We start from the raw sequence: 21,097 nt of genomic DNA, 5'->3' as shown, positions 1-21,097 counted from the left end.
CCCTCTCTGGAGCTGACTGTGGGAGTGAGTCCCATTCCTGTGGCAGCTGCCTGCTGCCTCGTTGTTCCCTCCAAAAGGCACATGCCTTCGATGGAAAACAAACGCGTGCAACACAAGGAGAATTCCGCCGATTGCCGTGCAAATTCCGCTGATTGTCGCAAAGCATTTTTGAGATTTGGGAAGTCTTTCTTCTTGTCTTTACATCCTTCTCACTCACTCTTTCTCACACTCCTCTGCCCCGAAACACACACACACACACACACACACACACACACACACACACACACGTACACCCCCCCACACACGCACACACACACACACACACACACACACACACACGAAGGGAGAGATAGTGTGTTCTGTCATGCTGAGAGTAGGCTGATAAGATCGGGTATGTGTGAGGTAAAGCACTGTGCTGCTGCTGCTCCTGCTGCTGCGTCACTCTCTACATTACAACCACTGAACACCTGCTCCTGCTGATATCACCCAGGGGCAAGCCTTCACCACGGGCATATCCACACACACACACACACACACACACACACACACACACACACACACACAGAGGGAGAGGGGGAGAAACTACCCTGCAGTCTGCACAGCCAGAGGGGGAGAGAGAGAGAGGGGGAGAGGGAGAGTGAGAGAGAGAAGGGCAGAGGGAGAGAGACTGTGTGCTGTTGGCCCAGTGATCCATCGTGTGTGACCTCTCTGTCAGAGCAGCCCAGGGGTCAGGCGGGGAGGGGCCTAATTGATCAAACTGTCAGGACCAATGAGGAAGGCCATGTTAATGGGACCTTTATAAGCCCCACGGGACACACCACCTGACACAGTGTAGGACTAGACAGTGTATGGGAGTGTGTGTATGAGTGTGTGTATGAGTGTGGGCATGTGTGGTGTGCATCTGTGTGTGTGTGTAATGTGTGTATGGGGATGTGAACGTGAAAGTGTGTGAGTGCACACAGTGCATGAGTGTGTGTAAATGTGTGTATGTGTGTGTAAATGTGTGAGCCTCTGGTCCCTGAGCCCAGGTAGGTTTATTATTAGGAGGCAAGCGCGACCAGGGTTTGACAAATGGCCTCTCACCAGCAAGGCCACCACAAACTTTGGGGACGTGGGGGGGGGGGGGGGGGCAGGTTCTAGGGTTGAAGGGGCTGGCTGTGTGTGTGTGTGTATGTCCACTCTCCGTGGCCCCTGTGCTAATAACCTGTGCTCAGTGACTGATGGAGTATGGGATGGATTAATCTAGTAGCGGTCACACAGCCAAACGCTGAGGCACTAAGGGTTAGCCACCAGAGTTACCCCTCTTACCCAGGGCTAGATCCATAGGGACACACACACACACACACACACACACACACACACACACACACACACACACACACACACACCCTTCCATAGAGATGCAGCCAGCTGCAGTTTGACCCATGCAAGGCTGCTCTCAAACAACTACTGTATCAGACTCGGACCACTTCACACAGACACAGCTGCTCAAAACACTCTGGGAGTTCCCACCATAAGACGACAGGTTTTGTGTGTGTGTGTGTGTGTGTGTGTGCGTGTGTGGGCGAGAGAGAGAGAAAGAGAGAAAGAGTGAGAGAAAGACAGTGAGAGGGGGAACATCTCCTTAGCTCGTAACATCGTGGCTGGGAATAAAATGAGAGCGGACAGGATCAGACCGTAGCCGTCGCAGTGGAACAGCACATCATTAAAACCAGCGGCCTCCCCCTCTCTGCCCTCTACCCCCCCCCCCCCCCTCCTCTCCCCAGAGAGCCCCCAGCACAGGGAGGCACGTAGGATTAGAGCAGACACTGTCATCAAAGGCCATCCTAACTGAGGGTCTGTGTGTGTGTGTGTGTGTGTGTGTGTGTGTGTATGAGAATGTCAGTATGTGTATGCAAGTGTGTGTGTGTGTGTGTGTGTCTGCACAAGGCCTCAGAGTTCAGTCCTGAGTGAAATATTCAGAGCTGGGGGGGGGGGGGGGGGCAGCGTGTGTGTGTGTGTGTGTGTGTGTGACACATGGGTTACTGAGTAGAGCAGGGGGGGATTAGAACCCTTAACCTCACTCTCTGAAGGGTTCGAGACCTCCTTTAAACATTTAACCACAGCACCGCTGCCCTGAGCTAGTACAGACAGGGACATGGCACTGACAGACTGGGGGCTGCGAGTCAGCGCCCCATTCTGTCAACACCGCTCCCCTGGTCTCTCAAAATAAGATAAAGCACGATTCTTCTTTTGTGCCGAGAGAGTATGCGTTGACACGCGGTGTAGATTTACCTTTTACCATTAACATTCTGCATAAGTCCAATAGTTGTGGTTCCTACAGGAATTCAAACATGCATTCATGCGGTACTGAATGAATCATGACATTGAGACGCAGTGGCCTCAGACGCCTTCAGCAATAATTGAATAGAGCCATTAGTCGTGGAAGGTATGTGGACGGAAGGTCCGTAAAGAAGAAATGTAAAAAGAGGTCAATGCAGTGTTTTTTCCCCAGACAGGAATGACAAGTGTATAGGTGCTTGAGTGTGTTTAAGTGCGAGTGTGATTGTTGGAGTCAGTATGTATATGAAACACAGTACAAAGACCCTGTGTGAGTCTGACCCTGGTTTCATTCTGTGGTGTTTGATATGGAAGGTGAGGGGAGGGGAGGTGAGGGGAGGGGAGGAGAGGGGAGGGGGTGCTATGGGAACAGAGATGTGTGCAAATGTGAACGTGGCATCCACAGCACTTTGAAATATGGATCTGTCAGGAAGCGACGCAGGCCTAGAGAAACCTGAGAGCTGTCTGATAAAGGGGGGGGGGGGGGGGGGGGGGACTCAGTACAGCTAGCCTCATTCAGAGTTGGTCTGGGGCTGTGGGCAGGGAGCGAGGCCCTTTCAACCTGCCCACAGAACGAGGAGCAGGGGTCCCGTTACCTGTCCCACCTCAACCCCTGCCTCCTCCACCCCCGCCTCCATAAACCTGAGCCTTCAGAACAATGAACACAAGAGACGGGTGGGGGAGGAGGGGAGGGGGAGGATAATTCTCTGGGAAATAACTGTGCTTGCTTCTGTGACACTGACAACCATTACTTATACTTCTAGTCCACTTGTAGTTCCAACAACAACAACAACAACAACAACATAAAGTGTGTCGACAGAGGCTACATGTTGTTATTTTCTCTCCAGTTTTTCTGCCTCTCTCTTGGACAAAGAATAAAAGGAATGCACTTTGATGCTGGGGCATTTCTTCTTTCTTCAACCCCCCAGATTGAGAACAGTGCGTTCCAAGTGCCTCGTATAAAAAGGACCTACGTCTCTCCTTCTCACTCAGTCCTCTCTCCATTCCTCTGCTACAGCCACCGAGCATGTTTGATAGGTCTGGAACCTGGTTGAGAAACCACATTGTGGAGGGAAGGGAACAGCAGCGAGCAGAACGGCTCCACCTGCCTGGTGTAACTCGATGATAAGAACCTGAAGGATGGCAGGTCGCTTGAGGAATGAGAGAAGGAGGGATTAGAGAAAGACCCTGCCGTGCTACGCTACATCACAGCGCCGAGGGGTCATCAGCTCTTCACACACACACACGCACGCACGCGCACACACATACACACATCACACCACATATGAGTTACTATCAGGAGTGAGAGCTTCAACGTGCTCAACATGAGAGGAAGAGAACTCATTACATATGGATTAGAACATGCTGTCCTAAGAAGTTGGAATATCTGGCCAGGACAGGGCGTGTGTGTGTGTGTGTGTGTGTGTGTGTGTGTGTGTGTGTGAGCACAGTGTGTGCTCTGCATCCCTAGCAGCGCAGTCCGACCACTCTCCCCGTTTCTCGCTCCCTCCTGTGAAAGCCCAGGGAACACGCCCAGCCTTGTTCCTCACCCAGCGACTGACAGCCCACAACCACAGCCGGCCGGCCGGCCACCACAGGTTCAAAGGTCAAAGGTGAGGGCGTTGTCGGTGACAGGAAGGGCCTCGAGGGAGGTTGAGTGAGTGCAGAGATAGAGGGACATAGTCTGAGGGTATTGTCTTCACCTTACAACACGTGGATGTTACCGAGGGCACGGAGAAACAGTCGCAACAATAGGCACAGGAAAGCACATAAACTGGCATTGTTTTCTCTGGGTTTGTGTATGGAAAGAAAAAAACCGGAACAAGGACAAAGCTAGGCAAACATCAGCAAAGAGGATTGTGTGTACAAAGGGCCAGACAAGCTGGGGAGTCAGCAGGCAGGCAGGCAAGCAAGCAGGCAGGCAGGGAGGCAAACAAGTAAGCAGACATCCCAGGGAGAGCCCTGTGTTTGGACAGTGAATGGAGCTGCTTGGGGCTACTGGCTTGAAGAAAGGAAAATTCTAAAACATTCTAGATTAAGTTCGAAGTCAGACAAACATCAACACGTGGACACACACACACACACTCACACACACACACACACACACACACACAGATAGACAGACACAGACAGACAGACAGATAGATAGACAGATAGATAGACAGATAGATAGACAGATAGACAGACAGGTGATGGGTCTGAGAACCAAGTTCTCCTATCTGTACCAGGGGTGTGTGTGGTGTTGAGGGGGGTGGGGGGGGGGGGTGTTAGAGTGGCTTCCTGCAGCCACCTCTGAGTGCAGCATGTTCAGATAAGACCACCTGTGTTGTGCATAAGGGGGCCAGAGGAAGGAAGTGATCAGGACTATCTGAATGCTATCACTGAGAAACAGGCTAGCGAGGAGGGCTGGCCTTCTGTTTAATTACGGCTGCTGGGTTTACACTGTGATGGATGGTTCAGCATACACAATCCTTACCTCTCAGGCAGAGAGAGAGAGAGGGAGAGGGAGAGAGCGAGCGAGCGAGCAAGCGAGAGAGGGAGAGAGAGGGAGAGCGAGAGAGGGAGAGAGAGAAAGAGAGAGAGAGAGAGAGAGAGAGGGAGAGAGAGGGAGAGGGAGAGGGAGAGAGAGATAGAGAAGTAGGGGGAGAATTGCAAACACACGCACAGACACACATGCGCACACACATTGATGAATGTCTTTTTACATATACCTGACCATTCACAATACCGTGAAAGCAGGCAATTGTCTGGTACCCACTATCAATTACTGACTTACTATAGTCCCATATTCTTCCAATTATCTTGAGATAATGTCGAAGTCCAAGTTACCCCTCACACTCCACTCACTGCACAATCCAGGCGAATCCATTGTGTTACAGAGAGGATAGAGAGCGAATGAAGATTATTCCGTCTCCTCAGGTGCGTTTGCATATCTGTCTCCAGACCTCAGAAGTCTGATTCACACCTTTGACCAAATAACAACAGAACTGCCCTCTGGTCTCTACGCGATGAATCATTCATGTCATGTCTCTGTGGTAAAAAAATAAAACTTCTGAGAAAAGTCAGAAGACATCCCCCCTAACCCTGCTCAACCACCAACACCACCCACCCCACCCCCCCAACCCCCCCACCCAGCACTTAGCATCTTTCCCTGGCCGCGTCTTGGCTTGTTGTCGCTGATGCCTTTTTCTTATTTATGTGTGCTTTTATTTCTGTTGGTTTCAGCTGTGCCAGCACTTAGTTTGGTGACCTTTCCCACCCAGCTCTACTGAGAATAATGGCCTGGACAGTGGGTACACTTTGAGCAGCAATTTATGTCAGGAAAGAAAGGACTAAAAGGTAACGCTAATGTGGTGCCCGCCACACCCAAGGCCCCGGCCGTCTGGGACGCAGGGATTCCTCGGATATTGAAATATTTATCCTCTCATAGCGTGAGGCACAGCATGGGGGCGGAAAACAAGACCCGAGTCCTGCTGGGCTGGGGCGGGGGGGGGGGGGGGGCTGTCACTGTACATACAAACACACACACACACACACATACATACACACACGGGGCACAGTCAGTCCCTGAAATAAGAACACACACACTCACACACGCAAGCTTTATTATAATATTCAGCGGGGCTGCAGTGTACAGTACGTAGGAACCCACTCCCCCCCACCCCCTGAATATGATGGGGCAGAGAGTGCCTGTCTAGGTAGCCTCAGAGTGGGGCGTGGAGCTGGAGGGGGGCTGGGGTGCTGCCCCTGGATCATCTTAACACCCATGCTGAGCGGTGAGCCATCTTGGGCTCAGGTCCAAGGCATTATGGTTGTGTTTTGTACCCCTGCTCTCCCCTAAGCAGCCTCCGGTATCCCTCCTCATGTCGTGGACATCTGGCTAGCTCTGGGCTCCTCGTGTCTTCCCTGTGCTCCCCGCTGAGCAGGTTCGTTTGATTAAGCCTGCGCCAGGACGAAAAAGGACAGGGAGTTCTCTCTTTCCTCCCCCCTTACCCCGTGGCATTTTCTCTACGAGGCAAGCTACTTGCAGAGCGACATCTACAGTATTTTCAGCACAAACGGTTTCAGCAAGTCGCTAACTGCAACAACAGACGCAGCGTGCCCAGGGTTGATTTCTGCCAGCTGACCTGCGACAACGTAAGCAATACGCGTGGCTATTTATTACCGCTAGCTCACCTGCCCCATCGCTAAGCTATTCATTACCTGTGACTGACCTGCGGCACCATTAGCCGCCACATGCTATTCATATCCCGTTAGTTAGCACTGCCGCGTCATTAGCGAGCGACATGCTATTAATTCTCTGGGTACAACGGGGATGTGACCTTGTTTCAAAGCCTCTGGTAAGGTGTGCACTGCCATCATACAGTCTTGTATGTATCTAACTGGCCTCATAAGGGAAGGAGATGTACAGTGCAGTGTGTTTACACAGTGGCATCCCTGGGCTGGTATTAATAATGGAGCCACTTAGCATTCAGTGGCACTGGACTCAGCAGCGCTGTTTGTTTCACAGGTCATTAAATTTACGCTGCTGCCCTAATGTTCAGCAGCGAGCGAGCTAGCTAGCTTTCTCTACCCCCACTCTCTCTCTCTCTCTCTCTTTCTCTCTCTCTCCTTCTTTAATCAGCTGGTTGATAAGGGCAGTAAAATAAACACATGAAGGTGCTCCCCCTCACGACACAGACTGGCCTCCCCACGGTGCTAACACACACACACACACACACACACACACACACACACACACACACACACACACACACCACCGCGACTGCATCCGTGAGGAGGGGGGGGGCGTCTTTAATGGACAGACTGCGTGGGGGGGCACGTTTAACATATGCACACAAAATAAATAAACAGCGGCTCTGTTCTCAGTGTGAGTGCTGCTCAGAGCCACGAACAGCAGCCAGCTCCCACTGGCCTCAGCCCGGAACCAACACCGCCATTGTTCCCTAATGCTGCCGATTACTTTCAGAGGAAAAACACAAGGATACAGTTCATATCCCTTAAGGAGAGGGGAGGAAAAAAACACTTAACTAAAACAAAGACAGAAAACAGTCTTGTTTCATCTAATTAATCCACTCGGAATAGCCTGTCTTGATTGTACAATCAGGGGGAAGAGAACTACAATGTTTTCTGCTAAATGTGGCTCAGCAGTCAGACCTCTGGGAAAAACGGGGGAAAAAAAACAACTTTTTTTTTAGTCTTTATGGGTCAGATAATGGCTGGCCACCACCTCCCTCCAAGACTCACTCACCTGCCCAGGTCTGCCAGGCTATCTCCCCAGAGACTATCTCCCCCTGTGTCCCTCTCTTTTCCCCAGAGCTGGAGTGTGTCTGCCTGTGTGTGTGTGTGTGTGTGTGTGTGTGTGCAGAGGTCTGGAGAGCGTACAGGGACGCGGCTGTCTAATTAATGTCGACACAGCCACCGCTCCCGCCAGTCAGGGTTCAGAGGTCACAGCACAATCACTGACACAAGCAGGTAGCCAACGTCTGTGGAGAGAGCCGAGAGACGCGCCAACACCACCCCCCCCCCCCCCCCATCCCATAGACTCCCACTCTCCTTCAATCCCTCCCTTCTCCCTCATTTCTCTTCTCCCCTCCCCCACTCCATCGCTCCTTATGAACTGAGACGGAGAGATGGAGCCTGTTTCTTCTCTCAGCGCTGTCAGGGGAAGCCGTCTCCACATCATTCATCTACTCAACGAAGGAGGAGGGAAAGAATAGAAAGAAAAGAAGGGGAAGCGGAGGAAGAGGAATGGCTCTTAACCCGAAGGATAAGGATATCTATAGGAAGCATGTGCTTCGGAGTGCCTTTGAATATGCTGGGAGAGCTGAGAGTACTATCAACAAACAGGGTCATACACAGGGTTCAACGGTCTAAATATACAGTGCTGCTTACAAGTATGTGAACCCCTTGTGCAATTATAGATTTTTTAAATGTTTACCAAGAAATCTTGAACCAGTCTTTTTTATCTGACATAACAGGTTTATATTTACCAATTCCATATGTTGGTTTAGAGGAAATCATGTGTAGTAGAAAAACTAACTAACTAACTAAGAAATTAGTGCTTGTGCAAAAATAAGTGAACCCCAAGTTGCATTGGTTAAATCAAGAAGGTAGAATCAGGTGGGTTAGCAATTGGGTACCAAATGAACCAATCAAATGAAAGATCTTTAGGAAAGAGTTTGGGCGGGACTCTGACAAATAGAGATAAGAAACCTGGTCAGTTTTGTGTTACCCATACAGGTGAATGCAAAACACACCATGCCGAGAGGAAAGGAGATCTCAAAGGACATCAGGAAGAGGGTAGCGAGAGCACATAAGTCTGGGGAAAGCTATAAAATAATTTCAACAAGATTTGAGCTCCATCAGTTCACTGTGAGGCAAATAATTTACAAATAGAGAGCATTTAACATGACAGCAACTCGGCCTAGAAGTGGACGCCCTTCCAATATATCCCCAATAGCCGCAAGAAAAATAATAAATCAGGTAAAAGCCAACCCAAACATAACATCGAGAGATTTGCAGACCTCCCTTGCTGCATCTCAGGTAACTGTGCATGCTTCAACAATAAGAAGAACACTGGATCGAAATGGCATTCATGGGAGGGTTGCTAGGAAGAAGCTTCTGCTGTCAAAAAATAACCAAACTGCCCATCTTAACTTTCCCTGAGACCACCTAGACAAGCCTGAAGGTTTCTGGAAGTCCATTCTCTGGACAGATGAGTCAAAAATGTACCTTTTTGGTCACAATTAAAACCACTAAGTTTGGCGAAAACCCAACACTACCTACCACCAAAAGAACCTTATCCCAACAGTCAAGCATGGTGGTGGAAATGTCAAGATCTGCGGCTGCTTTTCCTCCTCTGGACAATTCCACATCATAAAGGGAACCATGAATTCGGAGGCATACTAGAAGATTCTTGAACAGAACGTTGAGCCATTAGTCAAGGAGCTAAAGCTGGGCTGAAAATGGGTCTTCCAACAAGACAACAACCCAAAGCATTCAAGCAAATCTACTAAAAAATGACTCAGGAGAAAGAAGATTTGTGTTTTGGATTGGCCAAGTCAAAGTTCTGACCTAAATCCAATCGAGATGCTGTGGCAGTTCATGCCAGACACCCCTCAAACCTTGGCTGAGTTCTGTAAGGAAGAGTCGGCAAAAATCCCTCAAAACAGATGTCAGAGACTGATTATGGCTATACGAGACCTTTACTCCAAGTTGTCACTGCTAATAGAGGTGCCACAAGCTATTGACTGAAGAGGTTCACATATTTTTGCACACATGAAATCTGAGTTTTTGTTAAAAAACAAAACAAACACTTTCATTAAATAAACAATGAAAATATATCATAGTTTTTAATTTCGGTCCTTTATTTGGAATGTCTTTATTACAAATTGGGGTTTAGATGATTTTATAAGTTCATTTTAATATTTTATACAAAAATAATGACCATCCCTGTAGGGTTCACAAACTTTCAAGAAGCACTGTATCATCATGTTATTGCAGAGAACTCATGATCGAAAGCTGCTATGAAAGCCTCATAGAAATACTCTTTTCATACATAGTATTATAACCCTCCCTCGATTCACCACATATAAGCCCCCTGAGGCGACCTGTCAATGATCAGGTTAAATAGTGTACACCCAATGCAGGTCTTTTAACCCAATACAAAGCAAGACCTGTCCATGTAGAAGGAGGGTGTTTTTGACACAAGATATTCAACAGAACAGGACTCGTTCAAGGAGCATCTGCGATGAAGAAAGACATTCGTCATGGTTAAAACAAAGACCACAGCACAGAGCCTCCATGGCTACAGCTCCACATCTGTCCGTCAGTGTTCCTATCAAAGGGAAAACCCTGTCAATACCTCCCGACAGGGTTGACGGAAGGCAACACACACACACAATCCCCCCCCCCCCCCCCCCCCTCGATCCTTCAGATCCAGTTCAATACTGCTCCAACACCAAGTCTCTCTAATCAGAACCATGCCACCACCATCTCAGTGTTACTATAGCTACAACAGCAGGCCAGGGTCGCGTCAACATAGACAATAGACAGACACACCAACAACTGGTGACCCTCTTGCATCACGAACATCTCCAGCCCAAACACAACATTAAAAACTGGTAGAAACCGTTCCCCAACCCACACAATTCCAGTGAAATCCTTTGATATCCTCTGTTAAGTTTCAGCCATAAACAAAAGATACAAAAACCACCAGCAGACAAAAGACTTTGGCTGAGTCAGCCACTTCCCAAGACTGTGTTTGATGGAGTTGTCCAGTGTTTTCTGCCAGACTTCCACATCTGACGGTGTGAGTGATGTTCAGGGGGGCACAGAAGGGAGGTTTATTAAACGGTAGCTAGCACACATCACTCTCTCTGACAGATTGGGGGGCCAACCCCAGGGTGAGGGTAGGGGAAGGGGAAGGGGGGAGGATAGGAGGTCTGGAAGGGTTGCGGGAGATGAGACGAAGCGTTTTATGTTTGTTGGTGTGTACGTGTGTGTGTGTCGTTGTCTGGTGTGTGCATTTTCTGTAGCACTGTATTGTGTTTGTGCTGCAAGATGCGTGTGTGTATTCGGGTTGGGTGGGTGAAAGGTATTACCGGTAGCATACGGTGTACTACTTTACACCGTTATAATTTCCGCTACACCGTAGACCATTACACCCACCAAGCGCAGGAAGCAATCTTTATTAAATGAATAATGGCATAAGCAACGTGCAGTGTGGAAGATTTTTAGCCTGCTACGGTATCCAGAGAGAGAAAGAGAGGAAAGGTTCTGAAGCTCAGTAAACAAACGCACACACTGACTGCGCTTCACGAGGTGGATTGTGGGAATAAATTACACAAAATTAAATGTGAAGGGAGGGATGGGGTTGTTTTGACGTAAAAAAAAACAAAAAAAACAACTGCCCCAGTATCCAGTCCTATGGAAGTAAAAACAGCTTTTCAAAACGTAATTCAACACTAACTGCACAGCACGACAGAATACTACCTTGGTTATTTTAGTTAATTGAATAGGCCACTAAATTCAACAGTCACTTGGTATGGTCAGAGACTAGATGAAGGTGTCACTTTTTATTTTTGAAGGTGTTTTACCGGTGTAGCAGGTATTTTGCCGGGAACGTATACCGGTTTGAAGAATTCTGATACCGGCACAAGCCGTGTGTGTGTGTGTGTGTGTGTGTGTGTGTGTGTGTGTGTGTGTGTGTGTGTGTGTGTGTGTGTGTGTGTGTGTGTGTGTGTGTGTGTGTGTCTGACTGACTGGTGTGTCTTGGGGGGGTGGGTTGGTGGTTTAGCGGAGAGCTCTGTGAACCGTCACGCTGCACAGAGTGAGGGCGCGATGACAAATCCATCACTTAACCCCCTCATTCACTTCACTGACACAGTCTGGGAAACACATTCCACATACCCCTGCCACGGCCCTGCCCTCCCCCCACTTGCACCCGTCTGACCCCCCTCTCCTCCCTCTGAACCCCCTAGACAACCCTCTCCTCCCCCTTCTCCCGCTCCCTCCCTCCCTCTCTCCCTCTCTCTCTCTCTCTCTCGCCAGGCTCCATGTAGTCTGTCTTCTGCAGCAGGCTAAATCCCCCTGTATCTGTAACCTGACCACTGGCCGGTAGAGTCAGACCTCTGAGTCTGCCCTGCTTATGCTGACAGACAGGCAGCGGGGAACAGGACGGAGGGAGAGACTACAGTCAACCACCGAGTCCCTTTATGTCTCCTAAAACCTCATGTATGCTAATCATTTGCTGTTACATCGTTGCCATCGAGTTGGGTTACTATGTTTAAATATTCGGTATACTTGGTTCACGGTCAGCCTGTCGTTAGTACGACTCGCTGTAGTATCCAATCAGAGAATCCTGCAGTTTGAGAGATGACCAAAGATGAGTGCCAAGGTTAATGTGGACGGACCACGAAAGGCTAGGGGGGGTAAGACTATTAATGTGGTCGCGGTGTGGGAGAGCAAGAGAAAGAAGGGCTGTGTGTATGTACAGTATGAGAGTGTGTGTGTGTGTGTGTGTGTGTGTGTGTGTGTGTGTGTGTGTGGAGGGCAGGAGGCCAAGACAAACTCACAAAGGCAGACGCCTGGATGAGGTGACTTTGGGGGTTATTTAGCTCACATGAACACACAGGCAGGGCCTCAGTGGCATGTACCAATCAAAAGGTTTTTACTATCCAAAACCCAATCAATCAATCAATCAAAGAAGCCTTTGAATCTTCTACCCACCAATCACACACATGCTGACAGCATCCTCCACCAATCAAACAGTCTCTATGTAACTACATGAAGAACAATCGACCACTCAGAGAGGGCTGGTCGTCCTTGATGGGGCCACACACTCCCAAATTTGCAGAGAGTGAGTGAGTGAGTGAGAGAGAGAGAGCAGACGAGTGTACACTGATGGGGCCTGTGCGTGTGTGTGTGTGTGTGTGTGTGTGTGTGTGTGTGTGTGGAGGGGGGGGGGTCAGGTTTAGAGGTCAGGCCAGGCCCCCAGACTACAGCACCAGGATGTTCCCCAACAAAAGGCCACTTCCTGTGAGAGGGTCTGGGAACACTGCTGGGAGCGCGGGGACAGAGCAGGGGGTGCAAGGAAACAAACCCCTTCTCCCTTCTCTCCTCCCCCCTCCTCCCCCCCACACACTCCCCATACTCAAAAGGAACTCCATTACCCTGACTCTATACCCCCTTTCAAATCCCAACTCCATGGCCCCATTACCCCGGCCCTACGACCCCATTACAACACTGGAAAAGAGTGCAGGCTATCCAATGAGAAAAGGAGGAACAGACATACACATGCGTGTGTGAGTGTATGCAAAAAAAAAACACAACAAGGTACACACACGCACGCTCATGCATACACACGCACACACACACACACAGACATACGCACACACACACAGACACACACACACACAAATACTGCCAGGTGGAGACTGACCTTTCCAGAGGAAAGGAATAAATGAATAAAAAGAAAACGTGGAAATGACAAAATCTGCATTTGGGTCCTTAGGGTTTCCTTATGACGGTGGCACACAGAAAGTCAAATGAGGGCAGTCACAATTCAAGACTCAAGACTGTCAGTCCTCTGTGACTGTATTTATCCTCCAGTGAGTTGATTTAACTCCAGCCAGCAATTAAACGAAGAAAAACAAACAGACCTCGCCTGCAGCTCTCAGAACGCCAGAACCTAAAGTTATGTTATGATGAAAGAAACTGTTGCTTATCAATCAATCGCCTTTGTATATAAAGCCATAAAACTGTTTGTATATGATGAAGTCTACAGTTTTTTTTTTTTTTTAAAGGCACTGGCCTAGATTACATGCACTGGCTGTAAACAAATTAAGTGATAGAATTCTGAGAATTATTGAGAAACTGATCCTGTCAAACCAATCAATCAAAGTCAGTGCTGGAGCTGTAACGGTTACAATCAATAGTAGACAAAACTGGCAACTTCTAAAATGTTTTGATAAAACATTGGACAGTTTGGATGACAAACATAGTTACCAACAAAACAGCAAAAACGAAAAATATTTCGTCTCCCCTACTCCTGCCTCTCCTGTGTGTGTGTGTGTGTGCGTGTGTGTGCGTGTGTGTGTGCGAATGGGCTTGTGCTTTCAGCACAGGGAGAAAAGAAATCACGGTCTCTCTCCCACGCTTTTCATGTGTCCTGCCTCTGTTTTCTTCTTTATCAGATTTTAACGGGGAGCAGGGACGCAGAACCAACTTTATCGCAATAACAGCCATTACGTCTTTATCGTTATCGATAATTATTCCTATCGTTTTATCGCCCCACGGAGGGGTTAACAGGGGCACCAGCAGCCAAGTGGAGAGGAGCGGAGGAGGAGGAGGAGGAGGAGGGGAAACCCCTTGAGAACAGAGGAGGAGAGGAGGGGGAGAAGGGAGGAAGGCAGAGGCGATACAGCGGCCTAGGAGGAGTTTGACCCTAGACCAGGGAATTCCTTTGTGGTCGAGCACAAACACACACACACACACACACACAATGGACTAATCTCTGTAGAGGGAGGGCTGAGACACAGACAGACACAGACAGACACACACACACACGCACCAGTTGTACACAAGCAAAGATAGACACAACCATATATATATATATATATATATATATATATATATATATATATATACACACACACACACACACACACACACACACACACACACACAGGCCACTTTATTAGGTACACCTTGCTAGTACTGGGTTGGACCCCCTTTTGCCTTCAGAACTGCCTTAATTCTTTGTGGCATAGATTCAACAAGGTGCTTGAAACATTCCTCAGAGATTTTGGTCCTTATTGACATGATAGTTGCTGCAAATCTGTCGGCTGCACATCCATGATGCGAATCTCCCGTTCCACCACATCCCAAAGGTTCTCTATTGGATTGAGATCTGGTGACTGTGGAGGCCATTGGAGTACAGTGAACTCATTGTCATGTTCAAGAAACCAGTGAGCTTTGTGACATGGCATGTTATCCTGCTGGAAGTAGCCATCAGAAGATGGGTACATAGTGGTCATAAAGGGATGGACATGGTCAGCAACAATACATCATAGGCTGTGGCGTTTAAATGATGCTCAATTGGTACTAAGGGGCCCAAAGTGTGCCAAGAAAATATCCCCCACACCATTACTCCACCACCACCAGCGTTTTCGCCCAGGCATTTTCGCCCAGAGAACTGCCTCTCACTGGATATTTTCTCTTTTTCGGACCATTCTCTGTAAACCCTAGAGATGGTTGTGTGTGAAAATCCCAGTCGATCAGCAGTTTCTGAAATATTCAGACCAGCCCGTCTGGCACCAACAACCATGCCACGTTCAAAGTCACTTAAATCACCTTTCTTCCCCATTCTGATGCTCGGTTTGAACTTCAGCAGGTCATCTTGACCATGTCTACATGCCTAAATGCATTGAGTTGCTGCCAGATATTAGATATTTGCGTTAATATGTGTGTGTGTGTGTGTGTGTGTGTGTGTGTGTGCACGTATGGTCACAGTCTCCCGCTCTTCTTCCCTGTTCTGAATCCGTCAGCAGAGCTTATCGGAGTCAGGAAAACCGGCGGGATTCCGCAAATATCTGTGGTCTGCCGACCGTGCCTCCCTACCATTGTGTTGACATGCACAAAATGTGTCCATTTCCCATTAAGATCAATGTGGGAGTTTCAGGTGTCCTTCTATTCAAAACCACATCTCCAAACTGCCCATGCAGTAACATATTCAGCTTCTGCCCTTTGCCAAATAAATTCATATCCATAAATATGGAAGGTCAACAAAAATCAATGCGTCTGAATTACAGAGGAAACACATCAAAATCGATGGAAACTAAACATACAGATGGCCAGGAAGAGCAATAATCACCATCGCTAGTAATAATATTTAAGACTGTGCAGCACCAGTGTAGTGATGTGTTGCTGTCAGGCCAGGAGGCAAAGTCCACAGTTGAGAAAACAGAACCAGGGAGAGTCAGGGTTATAAGAACCCTCTAGGTTTGACTGGGCTGGGTTGAGGGGTCTGGAAAGGGCTGTCTGTCCCCCTGGGGTGTGTGTGTGTGTGTGTGTATCTGTGTCTGTGTCTGTGTGTGTATGAGCAGGGGAGGCAGGAAGGCGGCTTAGATATCAGCTCTGCTACGCATCTGTCAGTAAAGAGCCTGGTCTCTGTCTCTCTCATGGCTGGATGCTTTCACTCATAGACACTGGGCAGAGCAACAACGAAATGGAGACGCACATAAAACCACCAGCCAACCCCGGCCTGCTCTCATGGGGATCCGGGCACCACTTTGACATCCAATAATGATCATGGAGAGGAGAGAGAAAGCAGCAAACAAATACTGGTGGTCCTCACGGAATTAAATTGAATACAAAACAGCTAAACTATTGCAGCTCTAGGCTCTGTGTTGTACTGGGTTGGACTGGGCTGTGCCAGTAGAGGATGGGGTTGTGTGCTGTGCTGGAATACAGCAATAATTGCATAGGGCGCCAGGCTGTGCTAACGCCAGGCTGTGCTAAGGCTAGGCCACCCAGGTGGCGCGGTGGGGTCTCGTCGGGTCAGTGAAGGGCTAAGTGAGACCTCACACCGGACAGGCGCACACCAGACCTTGCGCCGCACTGGGCATGAGGGGGGCGGGGGGGGCAAGCTGGGAGGCAAGCTGTCCCCTCGGCCTCTCACGAGACCCACGGCTGTCACAACAGACACTTAACGGCCCTCACAGTAAACACTCACCCGGGAGAGGGGGGGGGGGGGGGGGGGGGGGAGGGATTGTTCGCTCTCTCTCCTCCGTTTCCTCCCCCCCCCAGCCTGGCCTGCTGTTGGGAAGACTGTGGAATGTTGTAGGTTTCTCCTCTCTGCCCCCCCCCCCCCCCCCCCCCCCCGCTACTTCCCTAGCCTAGCCGCTAAACCTCTAATTATAGCCCCCATGTACAGGATGGAGGTGTGACCTGGATATCTATTAAAAGCCCCTGAGCGGACCTGTGAGAAACAGACCACATAGAGGAGAGCGCGGGGAAACGCGAGGCTGCAGGAAGTTAGCCCCGTAGCCAGCTGGCTATTTAAGGACCGTATTGGCCCGCGCACCTTTCAGGATTGGAGGAGGACCAAACAGGAAGTGCCACGGAGGAGTGATGCTGCTCATTTCTCGGAGGGGGATAAAGATACTGATATTTCTCCATACGTGGATGGAAAGTATCTCCGTTTCTCACACATAATAGACACCTAGTCTAGTGACACAATATCCCAATATCTCTCTCTCACACACACACACACACACACACACACACACACACACACACACCCACACCCACACCCACACCCACACACCCACACCCAGAGAGTCTATTGACACAGTGTCCCAGTACCACGCGTATCACTTAACCCCTATGTCAAAACACAGGTGTAATCTAAGCCTGTTTGAAGTAGAGAGGGACTGGCTTCATAAAGGAGTGTGTGTGTGTGTGTGTGTGTTGGGATCAGCACCCTGTGTGTGAGTGAGGCCCCTCGCGAGGAGCCGAACAAGGCCGCAACACACAGACCTGGCCCTGTATAGGGAGGAGGCTCTGGAGAACAGCCAGGTAGAGAATCAAGACACGAAACCTTTGGGTAAGAAAACCCTCCCTCCCTCCCTCCCTCCCTCCCTCTTTAGAGACACTGTCATTGAGCCAGGAAGGGATAAAGCCAACATGTAGTAGAAAGAAATCTCATAAACAATGGGTTGGATGCTCATAGAAGTACACAAAGCAGTACATGGGTGAATGAAGCCAAAAAACACACACACACACACACACACACACACACACACACACACACACACACACACACACACACACACACACACACACACGAAAAACATTCCACTGAGCGCTTACCATGGCGTCCCGTATATCCGGAAACCCTTGACCGTGACGTCAGAGTCCTGGAGGTACACACAGTTAGTGAGCAGGTCCTGGACATCGTCAAAGTCCTCAGGTTTCAGTTTGGACACGGAGGGAAAGCGGTAGTAATCCTGCTTGACCAGCTCAGCCATAAAGTCCTTATCGAAGGTCAGCTCGTGGTTCCCAGCTATCACCACCTTAAACTCATATGGTAGACCACCTGGAGGAGGGGGGAGAGAACAGACGTGGTTACGGAGGGAGGGAGAAAAAGGAGAGAGAGAGAGAAATCTGAAGGAACCTGAATCACAGGAACCGGTCCTGTGAACAAATGTCTGTCTGGACCTCTTATTGAATATATCCTTGCATGTTTTTCTTTCTGTTGATTCTTGCTGTTTTCTTTGATTCTTACTCGAACATGAATTGAGTATTGAATGAACGATACTAAATTATTCATTTGATTTATCCCAATTAATGCAACACCGGTGTCTGTCCCACGTTCTTTATTTCGAGTGAAAAAGTGGATCCCTACAAATCAAATCAAAGTGTATTTGTCGTATACACAGAATACAGCCGTAGACGGTGCAATGAAACGCTTACGGCAATTTAGCTCCTCAACAGTGCAACAAGTAATAATAATAATAATGAAAAAACAAAAAATAAAAACAAAAACATAAACCCTAACCCTAACCCTAACCCTGAAGCGGTGGACCCTATCTCCCATAATCCCCCATTACTTAAACCTCTCATCTCCCAATCCCACATGTAACACATTCACTGTTACAGAACATAGCATCACCTGGCTTGTGTGTTGACTGATATACAAATCATTTGTGTATTCTGTGTCTTGAAAATCACATGAGAAGTTCCCTCTCAAAAATAATAAAAGGGATTTGTATTGAATGAACTACCCCATATCTCCTCTTGGAGATATCAATGTCTAGTTAGGGACTATTTATTGCTCGACGCTTCTAAAATAAGCTCTGACTCCACCAGCCACAGAACACATCTTTTCATCCACCAGCTTCCAGGGAATAAATGAGCAGAGAGAAAAGCACAACCATTGGGAATCAATTCAGCCAGTCAAAGAGGTTACAATCACAGGTGAAGGCTCTGCTTGACCCTGACAGGCCACCGTCCATCAGCGTCTCTCTCTCTCTCTCTGGTTCTCGAGTGCTGTAAACCATGAACCTGACCTAAATAGAGGAGAACATCTATTAAGAGGGCCCCAGCCGCCTCATCAATTTCTGCTTTGCCCTTTTCACTCTCCTCTGTCGAGGTGCTTTGTCCCCTTGCCCTCTCCCATCGTAGAGGTAAGACACTTCTATATACCGGCAGATTGAGTACTCAACTCTAGCTTTCGGCCTCCCTTGCTCCTGCTCTCTCTCTCTCTGTCTCTCTGTGTCTCTTTCTCTCATGGAGAGCGTGACCGTGATGACTGATAGACAGACAGTATACCCACAGAGATTATCTTATTCACCTCTTTTCCTTCCTTTTCATATCCCCCCCCCGCCCCCCGCCATGCTTTAGTCTTTTATGTTTCTGCACAGTGTAACAGTAGGCTTAAACTGACTGTGAGCTTATAAGATGGAGGGCTACTTCTTTAGTAATAAACTGTACCTAAGCTACGGATTGACCAATGTGGAGTTTAAATGTGGAATGTAGGCTTTGTCAATTTCAGGCTGCTGGCTTTTCTCCCCGTGATCAAAGAGAGTGAAGTATTCAGCAGGGAAAAAAAAAAAAAAAAAGCAACGACAGTTGAAAATTAAAAACATGAAAAATGAAACCATTTGACCTGTCAGATACAGGTGGAAATACACGTTCCAGCATCCGGTATATATATATATATATATATATATATATATATATATACACACACATATACATACAGTATGTGCTGCATGTTTTTATATATGATGTAGGTATGCAAATGTGTGTGTAAATGAGAGAGAGAAAGAGAGAGAAGAGAAAATAAAGATTGAGTGTGCGTGTTTTTATTAAAAAAAAAGGAGGTCTGTGTGTGCGTCTGTGTGCGTCTGTGTGTGTGTGTGTGTGTGTGTGTGTGTGTGTGTGTGAGACCTAAACCTGAAAATGAAAGAATCGTGGTCGTGGACCTATCCATTTCATTCATGCGCCTCTAAATTAGCTCTAGTCGCGTCTCTGGAGCATAAATTCACGTTTAACCCTATAAGAGAGCTCCATCTCTCAATCCCACAGCTCTCTAACTGCATAACAGACCCATTTACACACACACACAGACACACACACACACCGCCCACTCCTACCGGCCAAACCAAATCACCTTCCGCAGCCTGCTCAGATCCCTGCCGACACACACGGCACCACCATCAGGCAGTGCCCAGGGAACGTACTGGGAACGTGATTACCGCCAGACAAACTCCATCTCGCCAGCTCTATGGGGAATTACCACCGCGTTTTATTGCCATCCAGATGCATTTTACAAAAGGAGGCAGAGTGATATCAAACCCTCTTTACTACCTCCATAGAAAACATGGAGTAGGCAGTGAATGAAAAGAACCAGGTTCCTAAATAAATAAAATAAAATAAAATAAAATAGTGTAAACTGCGATGCTACACACACGTAGAGAAGTTTCTATTGTTCTAGAAATCGTCAATATGTTTCCTTTTTTGGAGATACTAGTCTGCTTGCTATTGCAGAAGAAAAAAAAAAACATTCTCCCCCATTCTCAGTATTTCAAGTGGGTTTAATTCGTGTTTGTTCTCGTCAATGCTTGGCAGTCTACGGAGCGAGCTCAGCTGTGTGTTCAAAACACACAACACACAAGAACAGCATCATATAGCTGGGACTAAAAATACCCTGTCGTAATGAGGCAATCAACCAAGGTAGAAAAACAATGGTATTCACTAAAAACAATCTGCAACGCCGAGTGTTGAATCTAACTGGTGACTGAAGGCAGACAGATGGAGGTGTCACTAGTTGTGGATCTAGCCATCTCCCGACAATGAATTCATAAGGAACCGATTAGCACCTTGTTAACACCAATACCGTTCAAAACATGTTTTTGTGGCAAGTGAAGATCTTATTGCCTTCAATCATTCTGGGGTTTGTGAACCTGAAATAAACATTTAACAATGCTGTATTCCACAGCACATGCAAGACTAGCTTACGGTGACATGCAGTACAAGCGTTACATTTCCGTTGATTGATTGTTATTGTTCGCTTCATATTTATTTCTTCACATTTGAAATGTTTGTGTGATAAAACCCTGTGACAGTTTTTAGTGTCTTCAGGTTAGACAAACTCTGCAGTAAAAATATGCTCAGCAAATAAAAAAAAAAAAAAAAAAAAATATTGGCAATCCTGTAAAAGATACAGTAGCTGGATATTACTGTACATGTTTTCTGGTGTTTGTAT

At 47.9% G+C, this 21,097-nt stretch overlaps 1 protein-coding gene across 1 annotated transcript in view; it reads right to left on the bottom strand.

The window, feature by feature from the left end:
• The window catches only part of mpped2a (metallophosphoesterase domain containing 2a), a 42,307-nt gene that overhangs the window by 5,132 nt on the left and 16,078 nt on the right, over positions 1–21,097 (bottom strand). The window contains exon 4 of the mRNA XM_083691623.1: positions 17,698–17,923. Within this exon, the coding sequence (XP_083547749.1) occupies positions 17,698–17,923 (226 nt within the window). The remainder of the gene's footprint in view (positions 1–17,697; positions 17,924–21,097) is intronic.

This window comes from Argentina silus, assembly GCF_951799395.1.
Source record: "Argentina silus genome assembly, chromosome: 19".
Lineage (NCBI taxonomy): Eukaryota > Metazoa > Chordata > Actinopteri > Argentiniformes > Argentinidae > Argentina > Argentina silus.
Note: the sequence above shows the minus strand (reverse complement) of the source record. Positions and strands in the feature narration are given on the sequence as shown.